Below are 23,269 nucleotides of genomic sequence, written 5' to 3'. Positions count from 1 at the left end.
GCATTGTTAGTATTTATTTTTAGAACAAAAAAAGCTGTAATAACATACCAAAAAGCAAGTAAATGCAGGTTTTGGACAGTCAAAATCAAAATTCCTCTAAAGAAAATATAACAAGATTTATAAAGGGAAATGTTTCTAGAGTTCCAAATGCCTGTGTCCTTTTACTATCCTCTTAGTAGAAAGTTATATTGTTTTGTATATACTTCTTAAATTTCTCTGACCTTCATGTAGTATTATCTTACTAGCCTTATGAGATGATTATATAAAATAGTCATTAGCACATCCATTTTAAATGAGAAAAACTAAGTTTGTCACTGAAAAATTGAGCCTAGAACCCAGATCTTTTTCTTCTAAATCTAATATGCATTACAGCTCAATCTGCTCTCAAAATTTTAGATACAGATAGAACAGTATGAGACAACCTCAGTTTCTATGATATATTCCTCAAAAAATTTGTTTCATCTTGTTCTTTTGAATTAACCCTAGAAGCTTCTCTCACTTATGAATTCATTACTTGGTAATATTACTTGGTAAGTGATATATAAATTGGTAAAACATAAGATATCATTTAAATGCTCTGAACTGATAGATATTTCCTGGTTGACTGATCATTTATTTATTTATTTATTTATTTATTTATTTATTTATTTATTTATTTATTTATTTATTTTTGAGATTAAGTTTATTGTTTTTAATCACACTGCCACATTGCCTGTCATAATAACTAAGTGAGTAAAGAGAGTATATCAGTCTGGATACAATCTGGAGACAGAAACCATACCATGACTTAGGGGAAATTTAACGTAAAGGATTATTAAATGATGATAAAAAATAATTATCAGATATATTTTAAAAAACCAATGAATTCTTTGTGGTACTCTAGGGCTGAGAGAGCGTATTCAAGAAAGGACAAACTTGGGATTGAGCCCCTCCCCAGGGCTGGAGTTCAGAACTCAGTAGAAAAGATGTGGTTGGGGCCCACTGAATGGCAGAGAAATTTGCTGGTTTGGTTGGCTAGATCTGGTTCATGGTTGCTGGGCAAGCAGGAAGCAGCCCTCTGGAGCATACGTGGGGGTGCAGCTGGTTGCTGGGCACATGGACTTGCAAAGGGAATAGGGGCAGAAGCCTGGAGCGTGTGGTGTTTGTGTCTGGAGGGCCATAAACAGATGATCATCAGCCAGGTCAGGCAGGGCTGTGAGGGTGATGAGGGACAATGCATTCTGGGCACCGGGTTAGGAGAGAGCATCACTGATATCCCACTCTCAACCACTGACCCCATGCCACAACCAGAAAGAGAGGGAGAGCCTCCTGCAGTGTTCTTCCAGCGCTCTCTGTAGAGAAAGCTTAACTCGTGCTTACTGTAGAAAAGCGAGAAATACTTAGAGGATTCACATCCATTGTCACAGAGCATGGGTGGAGCTAAGGGGCAGCACACTGCTAAGTGGTACAGAGGGAGCTCTAAGCTAGTCACACTGCTTTGTAATATGCCTAATCCTGTTTCCCAAGGACCTTTCACCTGGTGAGGAACCCAGACCTTGTGCTGGCAGTGTCTATGACCAAGGCTAGAAATGAAGTCTGTGGCTATCCAGTTATTGTTCAGGTAAGATACACACACACACACACACACACACACACACACACACATACACACACAACTAAAGAGTAAACATGGCCCTTTATTTACCCAAATTTAAGTATAGCTCCATGTCTCCTTGTGTGGAGAAAGAAAAATGGATGTCAAAGAATTCTGTCTTGAATGCCATTGCTAAAATATTTACAATAGTCTGCTTAGATTTCAAATTGAGCATGTTCATGTAGCTCTTAATTTAGTTTAATCCAACAGATGGTGATTGTGGGCTTGCTGCATGTCAGGAGCTATGCTAGTTATTTAAATCAAATCCAATGGCAAGTATGAACAATTGTCCCAATAACATTCACATAGCTTACCCTCTCAGTGGTGGGTGCAGTCGGGGGAATGGCTGTTAGGTGCATGTGTTTTAAATTCAATGATTGGAAACATATGCAAATGAACTCTTGCTTGGCAATTGGAGGGAAAGAATATGGTCAGGAGGGTTTTCCTGAAGGATGTGAGCTCATTAAAGTTAGTTCTACAAGACTCATTTGAAATGCACCTTTAACATACTTTTGTAAATGCTGATAGCAGCCGAACCATTTTTGGAGACTCGAGTGAAATCTGACTTCATTTGGGTTTTAGACAAAGACCTAGGGTATCCTTTTTCCACGTTTGTCCATCATCCTCATTTACCTATAACCAAAGACACTCCTAGATGAATATGTTTTCATGTGCTTTTCCTTGTTAGTAGGAGAGACAGTTTAGGAGTGTTCCTACTCTGCATTTACTTTCTGTATCCTTCACAGTATTTGCTGTCTTTTTGTTGAACAGAATATATTGTCTCTAAATAACATTTGTTTTATTCCACGTTTTTAATAGCAAGTAGGCAACTTGTTTTGCAGGTCCTGAATCCCAAATTGGGACATAACAATCTGGACAAATATCAAAGCTTAATTAAGTCTTCTATCCTGATGACAAATATGGACTAAAAATTTATTCTAGGAGACACAGTATATATAACATTACATTCCTCCCTGTCAGCTGCCTCTTTGGCAGTGAAATAAAACTTCATGCAGATGCAAATTTAGTACCGTAATCAGTTTCATAAAATTATAGATATGGATGTTTTCCCTTAAGGTTCCCATTTTATAAGAAATGAGTTTGATCTCTAGGTAATTTGTATTACCCTTCAAGATTTTTTTTTTTCTTGGTGTTTCATTTTTATTTCTTGAAGCAATCAGTTTGTGAGAAAATATTAAAGTTCATGTAAATTAATAAAAATGAGGCATGTTAGGTTAATGTTACTGGGCCCCCTCCCTGTTCCTTGAAATATAGTCTTTGTTTTCATACCTCTCAGGGATGCTCGATTGTCTGACCTATTAAATCAGTTCTTAAGACTCATTTATTTTCCTCTTTACTATCAATCTCTCCTTGGTAAAGTAAGTGCTATTCATTATTAAGTTCCTTGAGGTGTCATGATATGTTTAGTTGAAACTAATCTACTGGTTTAAATTCTCTTAAATTGAAACTACTCATTTCTTTATGTATGCTTGAACCAAGTCTTATAATTAGAATAAATATGCTGTTTCTATGACTTATAAAACTGAGTGTACTCACTTTAAAAAAAAAGACTCCTTGATAACGAATGAAATGTAAATTAAAATATCAGCAAGGCACTATTTTTCTTTATTAAATTGAAGATGTTTTGATAAAAGTGTGAGGAAAACAGGTCATTTCATACACTATTGGTGGAAGTGTAAACTAGAATAACCTTTCCAGAAAGCATGTGATAAAACTTTATATGAATATCATAATATTTAAAAATGATCTTATTCTTTTATCAGCAATTCTACTTGAGGCATTTGTTCTAAAGAAGTTATGGATTTATACAAAGATTTATCTGTATAATTGTTTATTGCTCTTTTGCTTATAGTAAGGAAAATTCAATAATCTATTTCAATGTTTAACTATTGGAGACTGGTAAAATAAAATATCCCTAAGGCCAAATAATATATATCCTTAAAAATGTTCGAAAAAGAGTTATGAAATATTAAGTAAAAAAAAAATCAATGCAGTTATCAAATTATATGTAATTTGTGATTCTATTTTTGTAAATCAAAGAAGCATATTTATAAATATAAAAAATAGTGTGTATATTATCAAATATCAATAGTAGTTATACTGTATAGTAGAATTATGAGTAATTGGACTTTCTGAATTTATGCAATGAAAACTATGACTTCTATAACTAAATCATAAACTCTCCCATTTAACTCCATATTTTGTCTCTTTTTTTCAGAAATATAAACCATATAACAATGGGACTTCCAATCAAAAGTGGAATTACATTGAAAATATGAAAGCTTTTATGGCCTTTCATAGCACTGCACTGGATAAGGAAATCACAGCAGCAAATTATGCTGGTATTTGTACATCCTCTGTAGTTAAAGATGGAAATATTGATCAACCAGTAAGTGCTCCCTTCCTACTAAGGATAAAAGAAAAATAGTGAAAAGTGAGAGTAACAATAAATAAACTGTTTTTTTAGAAAGCCAATGTTCACACAAATTGAGTACTGATATATGAATGAAATCACATAGTCTCTGGGATTCTGGTTAGGAAAGAATGAAGGAATACTGATACTAGTCTCTGCTTATATTGTTTCACTGGCTCCCTATGCCCAGCACCATCTTTGGTTCATTATCGGTTCACCAGCACACACATGAGGGAAGATAATCACACATGCTGCACTCCACAGGTGTGCCTGCCACACTAGCTGTCACTCCACCCTAGAAAGCATACTAAAATACGAATAAGTGTGAATTTAACTATATTACATTATACCAAGTATCGGATAAGCATAAATATACTCTAATTTGTAAAGAAAATAATTTCTCAAGTTTAGTCTTTTAATTTTTATTAGCTAGGAATTATTTGCACCATACTTTACAAATACCTGAGATGTTGTGGTTCAGTGGGTCAAGCTAACTTGCTATTGTTGATGACCACTGAGACTCCGAAAATTGAAATCTCATAATGCATACTACGAGACCCTCCAAGACCCACTTTATTCTGTTCCTTCGATATCGCTAAACATCTGCTGCTTTTTCACCCATCATTCCCTAGCTCTACTGAATAAGAGATGTCCAAATGTATCATATCATTTTGCATCTCTCTGGTTTTAACTGTGTCTTTTTCTCTTTTGTCTGTGAACTCATACCATATTTGCTGTGAACTGTTAGCACATATGCTGTCAGACTAGGAAAGTTATCTTAAAAGGAATCAAGTCAACTCAAAAAGGCTCTCATTGTCCAAATATGAAACAATTTAAGCATCAATACGACTAACGAGTGCAATGAATTGACATACATCAGATATGTTTAAATTCATATGTTCATACTGATATTAAACAATAACAACACCAACAACTAATTAGTCACAAATGATTCTACAGAACCAATTCTTTACTTTGAAAAGTGGGAAATAAAGAATCAAGCATTTATTTTTCCTTCCTTTATGAATTGTATCTCCATATAACAAAATAGTTGGTGAGAAGTTTCATGTCATAGAACTATAGCAGTTAATAAATGAATTGGCGCACAATTTTTCATGAAGCCCACACTTTTCTATATAAATGATTCTTCTTGAGAGGGGATGTTTAATTTTATGCCTTCCAGTAATTTGTAGAGAAATGGAAATTCGATGTGCATATAGAGAAATCCATAGTGGAATTTAAGAATTATATCTTTGTAAGTATCGTCTAAATGTTGGCTTTGAACTGGGGTAGCTCTATATGCTTGAACAGAGTAGTTGAAGCTAAATGGCAAAGGCAAAAAAGCTAAGAGCTTGGAATCAGAAGTCACAGTTTTATATTTCAGCTCTACCATCTACTACTTCAGTATCCTTGGATAAAAGCTTCCCTCTCCAAGTGTTTGTTTTCTCATATGTAAATTGAGAATGAAGATATTAACTGTGACTGCTTTTAGCCTTGTGAGGAACAAAGCAAATTAGAGTCTATATGAGAGTACTTTAAATTTTTATTATGGAAATTTTCATACATATTCAAAAGTAGACAGACTAGTACAATGAATTCTTGTATACCTATCATCAAAATCAAATATTTTTGAGGTTTTGCAACATTAACAAACCCCCAGACATATCATATAACCTCAAACTTACATGCACCTCTAAAAACATTTTCCTACATAATCATTATGCCATTATTACACCTGACAAAATTAACAATAATTCTTCAGATACCTCCTTCTTAATCATATTTCCCAGGTTCTTCTAAAAAATTCTTCTTATGGTTGGTTGGTTTGAGTCAGGATTCAAACAAGTTCCCTATGTAACATTTGGTTGCAGAATCTGGGTCCTTTGTCCTATGGAATGCCTTTATTTGAATTTATCTCTTTGTTTCCTACGGCATCCTTTAATTTATTTCTCTAGCTCATTTAATTCCTGTAAAAGATATTTAGCACTAGAATTATAATTAGATTTATGTTCAACTTTTTTTGACAAGAATCTTTATCAATTTTACTGTGCATTTCTCATTTATTACTTATGTAGGCAGACAATGCCTGGATTTTCCATTTTTAGTGATAATAGTTACCAGTGGGTTCATGTGATTACAACCTAATCCTACATTTAAATTTTTTTCCTGGAACTTTTCCTCTAGTGTCACCATTTGATGATCTTTTCCTAAATCAATTATTTTATTAGGAATTTCAAAAGGGTCAATTTTGTCTAATTCGATAGCTTTTTCCCCACATGTGTTAACCGAACTTTTAATGTAAGAAATTTTACCTCTTCAGTTATGTATTTGACTACCCAAAACTATGTTTTGTAAGGGATGCTGGAATAAATGCTTAATTTCTTCTATCTATCTCACTTATCTATTGTTGTATAACAAACCACCTAAAAACTTAGTGGCTTAAACCAACAGCCACGTTTTGCTCTGCAGGTCAGCAGTTTCGAGCTAGGCTCAGCTGGGCAGTTCTGTTGGTCTTGCCCAGGGTCACTAATGTGGCTGTCATCATCTGGTGGTTCTATGGGGACTGGATGGTCAAAGACGGCCTCCTTCACGTGTCTGGTACTTGCCAGGCTGTTAGCCAGGGGTTTTGGTTCTCCTCAAGACTTCTCGACCAGGCTAGCTGAAGTGTGTTCAGATTGTGGTCTCAGGATTCTAACTACAGCCAAAAGAAAACAAGCTCTGATGTGCAAACACTTCTTACACATCCGTTTGCATTGCATTTGTTAATGCTACATTGGCCTGAACAAGTTACATGGCCTTGCCCAGATTTAGGGAAAAGAGAAAAGGAGAAAGAACTTTTTCTGATTGGAGGAGCAGCAAAGTCATATTTCAAAAGGGCATGCAAACAAGAATGGAATAGTTTTATTGTAGCCATCTTTGCAAATAATCTGTGATACTTTTTAATGGCCAAGGTCCAGAGTTATATAGCGGTGCCAGTTTGCTTCCAATGGACTTTAATAAGTTGTGAATTTGCTGTCTATTGGGGGGTTTTGTTGTTTTTTACTTATATTTTTAGCATCATTATGAACTCATGGGTTTTGTATATTTAAATATATTCAAAGTGTTTTGGTTATCATTCTTTTTGTGCTTCCAAATTGTCCCACTTTGGGCCAGTGGAGGCCCTTGACATTGGCTCCTGTGTCTTTTTGATGATTCCTTTATTCTTGAATGACTTCTTTTCTTTCTGGGCACCACATGACATCCCTTGCTTACATTGTGCATTTCTTGCCCCAAATGTGGATCTTGCCATTGCTCCAAGAAACCCTGATTCTGGACAAAAGTTATACACTTTGACGTGGAATTGTCATTGTCTCTAGGCTTTTCAGTCAACAGAGTTTGGAAATATACATATTTTTAATATAATTATTAAGGAGCAAAATAATGCATTCACATTGAGATTTCAAATTTAGCATTCGGGGATTATAAAAGTATTTTATTTGTATTATAAAGATGTGCCTATATAAAAGCATCTTTGCCCTTCTTTCTAGGGGTACTATTATCTCTCAGCTGCTGGAAAGAAAAAAACAATGCTCTGCTTGGCATGTGGACGATCCATGAGAGCAGGCAAGGGACTAAAACAGTTACTTCCAGGGCTGCCGTTTCTCTGTGCTTCTGGCTCCAAGACCCAGAAACCCTTCTCACAAGGGCCTTTCAAGGTCATCAATGTGGCCAAGGTGCGCAATGATCTGAGCTCTGCTAATACATAAGTGGCATCACTTGGGAAACTGATGCATTCGTTATCTGCCTTGCACTCAAGTTCATCTCCACTCATCCAATCAATCTTCCTCTGATACACCTTATCCGTTCCACCTGCATTGATTTCCTTTTCTCCATTGTAATTTAAAATACATTGTCTATTAATGGTTCAATATACTCTTTGAAGTTAATTGGACACTTCTGTGGCTTTAATCATCAACTGACACCTTCTGCTGCTCTCTGTGTTGCTTTTAGAGGAGAAAGTAACTGTAAATCTTTACTTAGCAGAGTAGCTTTTTTTGCTTATATCCACAGGTAAACTCCTTTTTACTAGTACAAAATATTCCAAGGGGAATTTGCATGTTGTTGCCAATGACTCTACAGGTTGAGTGCCTGAATTCACACATCCATGTCTAATATTATTTATAGTTCATAGAGAAAAAAATCTGTCACTTTCCTGTGATCTTATTTTAAAATGGCACCATTTAAAAACTCCTTCTCTTCAAGTTTGTATACGAGAAGAGCTAAAGGGAACTTACACACCTGTATAAAAAGGAGTGATTCCTAGGAGATGGGTAACCTTCTGGCCTGGTATGCTGGTCAGGGCTTGCCCACCCCATTCCCAGATCACTCTTCTCTCTCCCCTAAACCTGATATATATTGTGGGGAGTTTGAGGACAGTAACAGTTACAATAAATATTAACTGAAACAATAACTGAAGGAGGAAGGAAGTCCGTCTTCTGGAGAAGTCTGTGGCATCTGTCTTTGCTTTAGTGATAGTGGGGTACTGTTAAGGAGGTAGTGGTGAGTTTATTGGAAAGATCAGTTGGGTACTAGACTTATTGGGGTAACTACTTCATAAATTATATAAATGTCTAATCATTGTGTTGTACACCTGAAACTAATATAATATTCTGTGTCAACTTTAATAGAAAAACAAAAAATATATTTTTAAAAAAGAATTCCCAATGTTACAACAGCTCAGAGCTTTGCCCGCAGGGCAGCATCCTGAGCAGGGCTGGAAAGGGATAGGTGAAGTGTGGTGTTCACTACCCTCATTATCATGAGGTTAAAGTTACACTCATTCCCCTCCTCATTCATCAGTATCTACCACCATAGGATGGCATCATCCTAAAATTAAAGATTAAGAGAATATCTGTAGTGCTACAAAAACAGACATGGGCAGAGGACCTGTATAGGCATTTCTCCAAAGAGGATATTCAGATGGCCTATAGACATATAAAAAGATGTTCAGCGTCACTAATCTACAGAGAAATGCAAATTAAAACCACAATGAGATATCACCTCACACCTATCAGAATGGTTATCATCAATAAATCAAAAAACAAGTATTGGGGGGAATGTGGAGAAAAGGGAACCCTTTTGCACTGTTGGTGGGATTACAAATTGGTACAGCCACTACAGAAAACAGTTTGGAGGTTCCTCGAAAAATTAAAAATAAAACTACCTTATGACCCAGCAATTTTACTTCTGGGTATTTATTCAAAGAAAATCAAAACACTAATTCAAAAAAATATATGCACCCTTCTGTTCACTACAGCGCTATTTACAATAGCCAAGATATGCAAGCAACCTAAGTGCCCATCAATAGACAATTGGATAAAGAAGTTATGGTACATATATTCAATGGAATATTACTCAACCATGAAAAATGAAATCTTACCATTTGCAACAAGATGGATGGACCTAGAGGGTATTATTCTAAGTGAAATAAGTTAGATAGAGAATGACAAATACCATATGATTTCTCTTATATGTGGAATCTAAAGAACAAAATAAATGAACCAAGAAAACAAAAATAGATTCACCAAAGAACAAACTGGTGATTGCCAGAATGGAGGGGGGTTAGGGGGGCTGGGTGAAAAAGGTGAAGAGATTAAGAAGTACAAATTAGTAGTTACAAAATAGTCATGGGTGCATAAAGTACGGCGTAGGGAATATAGCCAATAATATTGTAATAACTACGTATAGTGCCAGGTGGGTACTAGACTAATCAGGGAGATTACTTTGTAAATTATTGAAATACTAACCACTATTCTATACATCTGAAACTAATATAAAATAATATCAAATGTCAACTCTAACTGAAAAATAAAAATTACAAAAGAGAGAAAATCTGTTGTGCTAGTGTCTCATTACTTCAACCCCAGGCTCTCTCTGGTCCTGGCATCCTTCCCCATCTTCTTTTAAAGGAGAAGGCAACACACAAAACAGGAGAAGTCCAGAAACATTACCAGAGACCAAAAGTCTCCTGGAATCTCAGTGACAGTCTGAGAAGAGAACTGAATTCTGACCCAGTGTCCCCCCACGACAACATTCAATACCTATAGCATGTGAAGTGAGCATTTCAAAATTTAGATGTCGCACACACATACATGCATATATTCATTGCATGAAGAGACCGAAATATACCAAAATAACAAAACTGAAAAAAAAGCTTGAGTAGACCTGTGATTTTTTTTTTTTTTAAATCAGGCTGATTTATCTTCTTCTGAGGCTGAGAAAACCCTAAGTTATTATGAAAAACGTCTATTATCTTTACGGATGAAGACCTGCATGCGAGTTGTATCTCATAGTGGTATGGCAGCTACACACCAGAAGGCAGTAAAAATAATTGCACACAAAAATGGAGATGGATATCGAAATGGGAAGTTAATTGTGGCTGAAACATTCCCCATGGTAAGTGGCTATCACTTAAATGCTTCTTGCATTCTCAGAGATAATGATAATGGTGACAAGAAAAAAACAGTGGGATTGAGTGATAAATGTCCCTGGCCAGTTTCACCAATTTAAGCTGATAAGATCAAAATCTCTGTTTTCTTAAAAATATTCTTTTTTATTATATTTCTTTAAATATGGTCTTAGGAAAATGAGTAACTAGAATATAATTTTAGATTGGCTCCAGAGCAAAGATATATAAAAGCAGTGGGGAAACAAAGCTACCAGAGTTTCTTCATTCTTGTGATAGACAGAATGCCTTTTTGCCTTCCTTCCATTCCAGCTTCAAGTGATACATTATCCGAATGTTTTAGGAGATGCTAACTCATTTATAACTGGAGAATATGAGCACTTATTTGATGATAGGATGTTTTATTATTTTTAAACTGGAAACGTCATGGTTGTGCTAGGAGGGAATGTATGGTTTCTTAAAGTCTGTTCCCCATAGTCATGGGAACAGAAGAGAACCCCAAAGGCCCAAACCCAGCTTTGTCTTTCTGTTGTTTGGGGATTATCTTGTCTATACATTCTGGCCAATACTTTTAACAACATAATTTACAAGTAATGTTAAATATGATATGGAGTTACCCTGCAGACTTTCTTGAGAACGCACACCACACATACTTGTTCACTAACTTCTTTCGTTGAATACAAATAGATTTTTTTTGTTGTTAACATATTGTTGTTCAATGGATTAAAAAGAAAGTACAATAGTTAGCAACACTGAGATTCATCCTGGGATCCACGGCTGGCTTTTGTGGTCTTGGGAAAAATTATTATTTCAGCTTGTTTTTCTATCTGGAAAATGGAAGTAATAATATGGTTATTCCTTGGTTTTAAAGTCAATTACTCATTTATTTTAAAGCAGTTTATCAATATGAAGTACAGGCACACCTCGGAGATACTGTAGGTTTGGTTCCAGACCACCACAATAAAGCAAATATTTCAATAAAGTAAGTTGCAATCTTTTTGCTGGTGGAGGGTATTGCTTTCAATTTGTAAAAAAAAAAGAAAAAAAAAAAGAAAGCAATATCTGTGAGACACAATAAAGAGAAAAACTGAAAGTGGATTTCTAGGTTGAACATTTCTTAGGAAATACTCTGATGATAAAAATGTATTAACATACATCAGCTGCTGTTTTAAACGTTTGAGGCTAAGACTTTTCACAGTCAGATTGGACTCATGTTGTGAGATTAGGTCAGACAAACTAATATCAAAAATTATCTCTAATCAAAGATCAAGTTGGTAGTTATTCAGCTTTCTATTTTCTCAAATTAGAGGATTTTCTCAGATTTCTAAAAGAGCAAGCCCTGCATGATTATTCCCAGTTCTATCACTATTTACTTTCAGTTCCTTACAGTCTGTGTTATCTAGCTTCTCACAGAATGTACGGAACAACTTGGTCTTGCCAGAGCAGCCTCCAAAGTATATACTAAAGATGGAACCACAATTGTTTCCTTGCGTGACTTGGTTTTATGGGCTCTACGTGAATCTTTTATTCAGAAAGATTATGAGGAACGAAAGAAAGAGGAATTCTCTGTTGGAACAAAAGACACGACTGTTAAAAGGATAGAAGGTTGGTTACACTCTACAGGATTTAGCTGATTCTACTTATGTTTGGTCATAAAAAATGTTAAATGTAATTCTTTTATGGAGTCACGCTTTCTAGAATTACAAAATCACGAGAAGCTACTCTCAAGAGATTCTCATAGTTTTTACCTTACATAATAGGAAAAATTAAAAATAATGTAAAATTGGTTTCACTGCCAAAAGAATAAATAAATAGGCTGTGATTTATAAAATATATTTGGTAGCTTAGCTGCTTTTGTTCTTAAGTTCAGAACTCAAACCAACTGAAGACCATTTAAGAAAGAGGGGCTAGATCAATGCAAATCTCTTCTTCCTGTTAGAAAAGAAGGTTTCCTCTCTATAATACCTCCTGCTCTCCCATTCCCCTTGCTTGACCCTGCCCATCTCCACTGCTCCTATAAATTCCCAGAAGCTCCAGCAAATGCACCTCAATTACATTTTTGTATGTGTCATTAGACTATGTACAATTTGAGGTCAGGTCTGTGCCCCCAACAACAGTTTACTAAATGATAAAGACTCTTGCTAGCAGTGATTCAGTAGAGTCATCTCAGGTTTCCACTCTTGTATTGGTAGGCATCATTCAGAGTTGAAGAAGTTGGGTTTTGGAGCCAAAATACCAGGGTTCAAATTCTCGCTGTCACTTGCTAGCTGAATGATCTTGGGCAAATTGCTTAACCTCTCTGTACCTAAATCTCCTCATTTGAGAAATTAATATATTAATAGTCATTTATTTCGTGGAATTTTTATGAAGATCAAATGAATCTTCACGTGAATATATACTCATTTGGTCCTCATAAATATGACTATGTATTCATAAAAGTATATATAAATATGAATATATGTATATAAGTATATAATTATGTATATAATTTCAAAGAGTGCCTGAATGATGTATGCCAAACATTCAATGAATATTAACTGTCATTACTGAGTGTAGGATGAGTAGAGAAAACACACTCTTCTTCCTGTATGTCTCTCCTTTATTTGCACATTACTATCACACTTACAACACTTCTGACACCCGATGTGTGGGATTTTTTTTGCCCACACCAAGCAATTCTACCAGCTGGGTGTCCTACAATTTAACTAAATTCTGATACTCTCTACCTAGGGATAGCATCAGATCCCATAGGTTAAGGTCTCAGTCCACAAGACTGCTTTCTCCTACCCCTTACTTCAGATGCCAATCACAAGTACACATCATAACCTGTGCTTCCGATCAATGGGCTATAAACTGGAAATTCCTACAACTTCATTCCTGGGTTTGATTAATTTCCTCGAGCAACTCACAGAACTCAGGAAAACAGTTTTCTTACTGGTTACTAGTTTATGATAAAAGGATATGATAAAGAGTACAGATGGAGATTCATATGGAAGAGATGTATAAGTCAAGGTATGTGGGAAGGGGTACAGAGCTTCCATGCTCTCTCCAAGCCCACCGCTTTCCCAGAACCTCAACATGTTCACCAGCCTAGAAGCTCTCCGAATCCATTACTTTGGAGATTTTTATGCAACCTTCATCACTTAAGCATGACTGACCATAAACACAATTTCCAGCCTCCCTCCCCTCTCCAGAGAATGGGGTGGGGAATTGGGTTGAAAATTATGAGCTTCTAATCATGGGTTGGTCTTTCTGGTGACCAGCCCCATCCAGGAGCCCATCAGCAGTCATCTCAGAACAAAAGACACTGCTATCGTCCAGGACATTCCAAAAGATTTAGGAGCTCTGTGTCAGGAACCAGGGTCAAACATCAAGTATTAAAACAAAAGATGCTCCTAGAGCTCTTATCACTTAGGAAATTAGAAGAATTTTAGGAACTCTGTGCCAAGGACCAAGGGCAAGGACCAATATAGTACATATTTTCTATTATTTCCCAGTGATATTGTTTTGTTTTCTAATGAGTTTAAAAAAATAATTATGTAAACATTTAATGCCTAGCCAATACTAAGTATACAGTTTTGCCTTTATTTGGCATATAGAATATTTGATTTCCATGTTCTGGAAGATTACAATTTTAAACAATCTTCTTTCACATTCTTATTTAAAACCTGGTTATTTATTCAGGACTACCAAAAGGATGTGGCCATCCTTCCCCTCTGTATTCTAAAGATTATCCTTGAAATCAGGCAGGTCCATTAGTGGGCTACCCCTTTTTACTGAATTGTGATTTGGCATTATACCAACAGTTTGCATTGAGGAAAATTAAAGAAGTAGATGTCTGTCAGAAACTTAGCATAGTGCTTACTATTAAGATATTGGTTCAGGACGTAGGCTCTGGAGGCAGATGACTTGGATTCTAATCATGTTTCTCCTCCCACTTAGTTGTGTGACTAAATCTCAGAAACCTTTTCTGTGAAATAGACATGGACCTACCTCAGAGTATCATCTTGAGCATTACATGAGATCATGCATTGTAGACTTCTTAATAAAATGTGTCGCATATAATAAGTTCTCAATCTATGTTAATTTCTATTATAGACTATGGTTTGCTGTACCACAAATGTTTCCTTTTTAAAGACCCTGAAATAAGTTTCTCTCAGATTTCAAGACCAGGAGAGGTGTATCTTCTGAGGAATTTCTCTCTCTACATTGGCCACGTGAGACTTGAAATTATGGTTTCCTCTTTGCTTTGGCCATTAGAATGCTCAGAGCCCAAATTGTACTTTATCTCTAGCAAATAAAGACAATGTGGTATTCATTTCCATTTCATAATAAAAGTTTTATATAGCATTTCGTTGGATGCCTGCCCAATTAAATAGACCAAACATTATTTATTCTAAGCACTTTTTATCTTTTAATCTTCTCAATAGGAGAACAAAATAGATACTATTATTTATTTAAAAGATGAAGACTCTGAAGCACCTTATCTCTGACTTCAGTCCATTCCTATACTCCTTTTCTACTTTCCTTGGTTTTTAATCTCTTTTATCCCTTTTCAGAGTAGATATTTTGGTAAGCCACCTCAAATTTCTTTCAGAACTAGGTAAAGTATAAGAAAAGAATTAAAGTGTATATACACATATACACACACAATCGGATTTGTGTAAATTTTTTGTTTGCTATGAAGTTATGATCAAATCAATGTATTGGCATCAGTTTTGGTATTTCCTGTTAAAATCAAGTCATTAATGAAAAACGAAATATTTTAAATAACAAATGAATTCAGTAAGCAAATTTATTCATTATTCATTGAATGATGGTAAATATGTCATTTGTTTCCCAGAAATCCCAGGATTGAAAGTGAAAAGCGGATCATTTCCAAAGTCCGTGACATCTGATAGTTTGGATGGTATCGATAAGTCTTTGCTCACCCTCATTCACAGAAATCCTATTGCCATCTGGGTATCTTGTGGTGAACCATTTTTATCTCCAAATGGTAAGTCTTTGTTTTTGCTCTCTTTCAAACAACCATATGAAAAGAGAGATAAATATAAGAAAATGAATTAAATGTATATAATGTCAACTTAATAGCATCACATTTATGCAAAGAACAGGAGGTCCATCAATTATATGTGCATAAGGATAGCCCCACTCCTATATTTGCACAATGGCTTGTTTTTTCTTACTGGAATGGAGTATGTTGCATGGAAAAATGTCTAATTTAGTTGATAAAGAGATCCTTGGTCTATAAAGACTGAGAATAATGGTATACATTAGAAAATAACAAATGAGTTTAATTCGCACTGAAGACGACCTGTCTGCACATTTTCATTTTTAAGAATTGCACCCTTTAGGCAGTAGGTGGATGTTTAAAAAATGAGTGGTTCCAAGCTATGCTTTCATCACCTCCAAATAGTTTGTAGAAGTGGAAAATGAAATATGGCTCTTGCATATGGTAAATCTATATAATAAAACAGCACTGTTCTTCTTTCTTCCTCCCTGCATTCCATAAAGAAATGCCTTAAGCTCTGTCATCTTTCAAACGAGGTTTCTTTTAATGACCCTTACCTTTTAATTACTTGTTTCTAATTAAATCTATTTCTTGGAGCAGAAAGTTCTTTATAAATTATTGGCTTGCATGATAAATTACTGTTGATAAAAGAATGCATGATGAAATATGTATTTTATTATTCTAGCTTTGCAGAAAGCGGAAAAATTAGAAAAACAGAACTGGCTAAAAAAGGATAAAATTTTGGCTGATTTAGATACCATGAAACACAAAATGAGACAGTTAAAAGGTCAGTATGAATTAAATCAAGTATGACCATGTTTAATTCTAAATGTAACCTCAATTTGCTACTAGTTTTTTCCTACCATTAGATACCAGATGTTTAACTGAGTACTATGTGTACACACACACACACACAAACATGTATATATACATATGTACACAAACATATATATATCATTACAAAAGTCACTTGAGCAAGTCTAAAACCTAATAATATATCTTTTCAGTACTTCTTTTGCCTTTGTAAATTTTATATTAAAAAGAATATCACATAATTTATAATGCATTTTAAAAATTGGGGATTTTTCTGGTCAAATAAACACACTATTGGTTTGAAACAATACTTGAACTGACATTTTATGGGCTTTGGAATTAATCTTTAAACAAAACTTGCTGTCATTCCTTGGGTATTGCTATGGAAGAAATTTTTTAAATGATCCGAGAGAGGTAGTACTAAACTCTTCAAAGATCATTGTCAATATCTGTCAATATCTGAGAATGCAGCGTTAAGATATGCTATTCACAGACAAAGTGATCAACTGACAATTGATTTTCCATTTTCTTTTTCACAGAATCTTAAGTTCCTGACCCTTATGCTATTCCCTGCACTTGAGATACCAAATAGTTCTTTAGGGAGAAACAGTGTATTATGGACTTAAATCTGCAAAGGAATACATTGCAGGTTCTGTAATTGCCATAGCAGGATTTCATCTCCTGAGTATGTGCACTGTCTGATGTCAAATGCATATTAATGTTACTTCAATAAAAAACACAACTAATCCTAAGTGCACTAAACAAAACTCTGGGTTGAAATGACTATTATCCAGTTTTTCCCAAAAGAATCGTTGGGTCTAAGTGAAAAGAATCTATTACTACTGCTAACCTCTACTACTCTAACAACTCGACATTTTCACTTGAATGTCCCATGGGCATGTCTAAAACTGAAGTTATGAGGTCACCCCCACACCAGTGCCTTCCTTCTAACAGTGGACACTGCCACCACCCACCTAGGGGTTCCCTCTCAGCAACCTGGGAGTCATCAAAGCATCTCCCTTTCTCTCACTTTCCCTAAGCAAGTATCAGTAAGTCTTATTGCTTTGACTCAATATATTAAGTTTATCTCAAATGAATTATAAGAGTCTTAATTCCCACTATCATTTTCCAAGTTAAAGCTATTGTCACTGATTCCCTGAGTTACTGGAACAGCTTTCTAACTGGTCTTGCAGCCTCCGGTCTTGATAGTAGCTTCCATTCTATGCAGAATGATGACATTCTGGAGCTGGAGCGATCCTGCAGAAATGCAAAGGTGCCATGGTACTCCAGGCATAAAGCTTTTCAAAGTTCTCCATGGTCTTTAGGACGAAGTTGAAACTCCTTAATGTGGCCCTTTATGGTCTGGTTCTCTATAAGCTTCTCTCTCTCTCCTTGCCAACTCCACTCCGCCACTTTGTATTTTTTGTTGTTGTTTTTTTGTTTGTTTGTTTTTTTCAGTCTCCCAGATATACCATGTGCTTTTATGACTCTGAGCTTTTTTTAAATTTTATTTTTACTCTTTAAGTGAGGCAATCCTTGGTAGACGTCACATATTACAAGGACCTTGTCAGCTACAATCCCTTATTTTTAAAGCCTACAGCAACTGGTCTTCATAGGTCTCCCATCCAAGTACTAGACAGGCCTGACCCTGCTAAGCTTTCGAGATCAGACAGGATCGGGCTTGTTTAGGTAGCATGGTCGTAGACTGACTCTGAGCTTTTTTTTGCACAATTCGGTTCCCTCTGCCTCAAACTTTTTCTCTCATGTCCTCTTGAATTGTTCCTACTCATTCTACACTTTTTAGTTTATTTGTTCTTTCTTCCTAAAAACTTTCCTTAAAATTCCAAGTCAGGGATAATGTGGTTTATCACAGTCTGCGTTTCCTCCTCTGATAGTCTTCATTACATTAGTATATTTACCTGGTCACATATGACTAACATATGACTATCTCTCTTATGTTATGTTATGTTATAAATTATATACATTTTCTATTTGCTTTCTGAATAGTTTTAGAAAGATTGAATTAAAGAATTCATGGAATTTCAACCATTCACTTCAGTGAGTTTTCTCAGCTGTATTCCTGTATCAAGTTAAACCAAGAAAAAGCAACATCCTGAAAATAACACCTAGCAGAGCTGCCTTTACTGAATTCTGATTTTATATAATGCCTTCAACTTTCATTATAATTAAGTATTTAAAAGGCATTTAAAGTTCAGTTGGCATTATCTATGATATCACTGTTGAAAACAGTCTATTTGGTCAGATGATGTCCATTATGGAGAAATCCATAGATGCAGTTTCTCTTAGAATTTAGTGCTAAGATAAATTTTTATCTCTACTGACAAACTGTTATGTTTTCTGCTATTAAATGTAAATTCAATACATACTTATAAAATACTTACTCTGAGGAAGGACTTTTCTAGTTTTGGGGATTATGAAGATAAATAAGAGCAAGTCTAAGTTCAGTTAACCGTAGTCCACGTTGGATTGTGAGTTTCTTGAGGTTTGGATGAAAGAAGAGGTATGGGAGGTAAGAATAGTGGCTGAATCATTTATTTCCTATTATTATAGCCATTGGTAATAGCAACAAATATTTACTGAGCATATAATATACACAAAGTACTGAGCTAAGCTAATTTTACATCTCATTTGTAAGTGTGGTCATTGCTAATATTAATCATAATACTCATAATAACTTTGTAGGGCTTATATTATTAAGTAACAAACACTAAATATTTACACTATGTTTATTTGCACATAATAAATACTCAATAAATATTATAATAGGGGTTCTGGGAAGGCAGTCCATTTTCCCACTTAGGGTCTTAAAAACTGATAAAACTTAGTTTTAAAGTAATTGCAGATCAGGCCAAAAAAATTACTTTTGTTATATATAAAAGCAATGCTAGAGCATTTTACTTAGTGTGAGAGCCAAATGAATCTGCTAAATGGAACCCCAAATAAGGTGGACTCACCCTCCCAGGTACAGATGCTGAACCAGGTGGGCCTCCCAATAAGGGAGAGATATGCAGAGAGCATTTAGGTTTTATAGTCTGAAATTTGTAGTCTGAGATTTATAGTCTGAAAGAACAGCAAAGCCTTTCCCATTAATTGTTAGCTATTATCATTACTTTCCCCTGATCTCATATGAAATAAAATAGAATATATAGAAAATGTGATAAGAAAATAAATAATTTATTCAATACAGTTTTGCTTCAATTTGTTATTCTTACCTGCATAAATAATAGTTTGTTATGAAAACCCTTCTTCAGACCAAAACCTTTTGTGATGACATTATGTCTCTTTATGAAAATTATAGTGCAAGTATATTCATTTTCTTAAGACCATTAGAAACAAGTTGACAAAAAAACAAATAATGCATAATGGTTTTTGCTTTTTCCTGTATTCAAATCCTGGTTCTCAACAGTATAAATGGTAAACTATTGCTGAACTCTCATTAACTGAGCAAAATTTTAGTGTTCAGAATGCATTATAAGTAAAATATGTATTGAAATATTATCCATAAGAATTGATGTGTCATAAATTAATGTCATCTATACTTTATGAATAGAGTTGGCTAAAACTGTTTAGCGTAAATTTCTGTTATGCATTTTTCTGGTACCACTGTGGTCTTCTTCAAAGCATGTTACTTAATGGTATTGCCACTGTTACTCATTGGCTACTGAATCAATTATGTTTTCTCCACATTTATAAATTACATATTAATGCTTATTAGGTACATAGAGTTTTAGTTTCCCTGAAAAATCATTGCTGCTACTTCTTCTTATTACTGGATCTATTTCTACAAACTTGCTACAAGAGCACCAATGCTTTATCCTCTGCCAATACTAAGTTATCCTCAAAGAGTTTTTTTTGTAGTCATAGTCTGAAAATCTGTGCATTAAGACCCCCTTGGCAACAAAATAAGGACTCAGTGCATTTACTTTCTCAAAGAAGCCTTCTGTGACACCTCAGACTAGGCCATGACTCTTGTTACATGCTTTTATAAACCCAATACTTCCCTGGTGCAACACAGTTACGATCAATTATGCTTGTAATCATTTCCCTGACATCTGGCTTCCTCACCAAAGTGTAAACCTTTGAGGCAAGGACTTGGTCTCAAACATATTTTTCTTTGCATCATCTAGCACAATGCCTGACACATAGCTAGTACTCAACATAGGTTTCTGGAAGGAACATACAAGAGAAAGAAAGCATTATTTTTATTTAAGAAGTTTAGAGATCAGTATGAGACTCCGAGTATATTTTCAGCACACACACACAAAATTTGTTTAAGTATGACTTGTAAGCCTCTTTAATAATGACTTTAAGTGGTCTAGTTGAAAAAAAATGCATAAATTCAAATCACTACACTTACTAAATTATGCCTGTAAGTCTTTGGAATTCAGTATTCCAATAAATATTTTCTCTTACCACAGCTTCTTAACAGCCTAAAGGGCACGGCAGAGGTGTCAGAAACTAATCGTGCTCGTGGGGTATTATTAGATAGAATAAAAAGGCCTCTTGTCTCTTGGGTTAATATTATTTTAGAAACACTTAATCCCCAGGCTCCTAAGCTAATTGTGGGGGAAAGGCTTATTATTAGTGAGGAGAACAAAACATATGTTCCATGACTGGAAGAGATGATGGGCTATATAGGTCATGGATTCTATTTGACTAAATTACCTCTGAACCATATCATGGATGAGAGGCTGGGGCCAGTGTGGAAGTCAGCATGCTATCTTTCTTTTCTGTCTGTACAGTGAGTATGTGTATCCTGGCTATTTAAAACTTCAAGCTCCCATATGAAGAGGCATTGTTAGATATTATTACCCTAGGCATCTTTGCTTTTATGATATATTTAGTATTTTAGCCTATGCTCCCAAGTGGAATGATTTATGCATAGAAAACCAAACCAATTTATTAGAAATCTGAAAGCCCATCATCAGAAACAACATTTCCAGAGACTTCTTTCCCCAGGGCGGCGAGTAGCAGCATGTCAGCCAGCCACCATGGTTCCCAACAAAAGCCCTGTGCAGCCGGTGGTGGTGGAAGGAGGCTGGAATGAGCAGACTCAAGAGGAAATTAAGCTCATGGAACTTATAAGACATACAGAGGTATGTACTTTAGGGCCCCAGACATTAAAGACTCTGCCTCTATTAAATGCTTTTAAAAGTACAGTGCTGAATTTTAAAATTGCGCTATTAATATGTTCTCAGCATCTGGTCGATTATGACCACATAAGCATATGCCAAGCATTGAGTTGGCATTTGGAGAGTAGCTATCTAAAAGACGGCCAGCTCATATGAAAGTCTGTTTTGTTTGAATGGAGACCAGAAATTATGACCTTAGCAAAGAAGAGAAAAAGGCCCAGTGGATATGTACAAAGGTAATTATAATAAGTGTAGTCGAGTTGAGCCTTATGGCTTCACTGCTCATCACTCCTAAGGGTATGTCTCAATATGTAAAAAGAGCAAGGAGCAAAATACTAATTGCAATGGAGACATTCAAAAGTAAGGAATTCGAAAAGCTGTTTCAATCCAATTGCTTAATGGTTCAGGATTGCCAGACATAAAAAAGGCAAGAAGAGAAAGGTCAGCTATTGAGAGAATATTGGGGATAGAGACCTGGGAAAACTTTTTGCTTTGTGAAGTTTTCATTAGAATGATATGTTCTTATTTAATAGGGTTTCTCAAATTGTGAAATGTGTTCAATCTAAATCTTAGGTGTGTGCCCAAATCAAGGTTACTAGAAAAAAGGAATTGACATTGCTAGAAATATGACTCCTTGCCAAGTTAAGAAGGATAAATCACTGACCATGGAATGAATGCAAAGCATTGAACTAGGACATACTTGAAGCAGGATGAAAAGCTGCCTGGCAGGGATCTGGCAAAGTATAAGGGTAGCTGCTGTATTTTAAAAGACAGTGAGTAAAGACTTAAACAACAGTCCTGCACACTCCCTTAAGCATTTCTTGGTTAAAGGAAATGATGTTGTGATTCTAATCAAAAACTCATTTGTTAGATGCAGAGAAATTACTCAGTAGGAGAAACACCATGCAGAAGTCCAAAAACACATCTCTCTTCATTACTTCAAATTATAAATGAAGGTTAAGAGTTTGGCCAAAATAAGCGTCTTATTATTATCACTGTGATGATTATTATTGCCTTTAGTGATTCATTGAAGCAAGGGAAATTTACAGAAGAGTCAGTGACAGGAGAGGGTAATATATTTCCTAAAATTTTTTCAATTTATTTTACAATTCTAAGATTTCTGTTTTTGTCACATTCTACACACACACACACACACACACACACACACACACACACACACACTAAAGAGACAATTCTCTAAACATGGCATTCTCTGGGCTTTTCTTTTCTTGACAGGCACGCCTTTCTAAAGTCCAAGAGCTCCAATCCAAGAGAAATTCTCCAGTTGCAACTCAACGTGTGGCACTCAAACAGAGCAGCCTGTATAAACAACCCAACACAAAACGAGTCTGGATTTATCTAAATGGATGCAGACCTGAAGATGGCACGTATACTTGGGGCAACACGATTTCAGAGGTAAAGTGTGAAAAGAGAGGGTTTCACAGGCCTGAGTTCGAATCTCAGTTCAGGCATTTCTAGACTGTTAGGTCAGGCAAATTATTTTCCCTCTCTAACCCTAATTTTCTCAACTATACAATGAGACTAATACTTTCCTTATGGATTGATATGATGATTAAATGAGCTTGCTTATTTGTGTGAAAATATGGCGTCCGATGCTATCTGATAGATGTGTGAATTAGAATATGACAGTTGGCCAACAGAGAACAATGACAATTAAATCCACTGCAGCCAGAGAGTAAAATCTAAACTTAGAAATAATTTAAAATAGTTTACCTGTTCCATGTTAAACCCAGTTCACGAAAGAATGATTTTTCCTCTG

The 23,269-nt window shown here is 35.3% G+C and overlaps 1 protein-coding gene across 1 annotated transcript in view; it reads left to right on the top strand.

The window, feature by feature from the left end:
* DCDC1 (doublecortin domain containing 1) overlaps positions 1 to 23,269 on the top strand; it is a 370,803-nt gene that overhangs the window by 326,796 nt on the left and 20,738 nt on the right. The window contains exons 28-36 of the mRNA XM_025044147.1: positions 1,507 to 1,600; positions 3,873 to 4,043; positions 7,595 to 7,780; positions 10,299 to 10,502; positions 11,916 to 12,117; positions 15,356 to 15,508; positions 16,209 to 16,310; positions 21,317 to 21,453; positions 22,726 to 22,905. Of these exons, the coding sequence (XP_024899915.1) occupies positions 1,507 to 1,600; positions 3,873 to 4,043; positions 7,595 to 7,780; positions 10,299 to 10,502; positions 11,916 to 12,117; positions 15,356 to 15,508; positions 16,209 to 16,310; positions 21,317 to 21,453; positions 22,726 to 22,905 (1,429 nt within the window). The remainder of the gene's footprint in view (positions 1 to 1,506; positions 1,601 to 3,872; positions 4,044 to 7,594; positions 7,781 to 10,298; positions 10,503 to 11,915; positions 12,118 to 15,355; positions 15,509 to 16,208; positions 16,311 to 21,316; positions 21,454 to 22,725; positions 22,906 to 23,269) is intronic.

Source organism: Pteropus alecto, unplaced genomic scaffold, assembly GCF_000325575.1.
Source record: "Pteropus alecto unplaced genomic scaffold, ASM32557v1 scaffold71, whole genome shotgun sequence".
Classification (NCBI taxonomy): Eukaryota; Metazoa; Chordata; class Mammalia; order Chiroptera; family Pteropodidae; genus Pteropus; species Pteropus alecto.
Note: the sequence above shows the minus strand (reverse complement) of the source record. Positions and strands in the feature narration are given on the sequence as shown.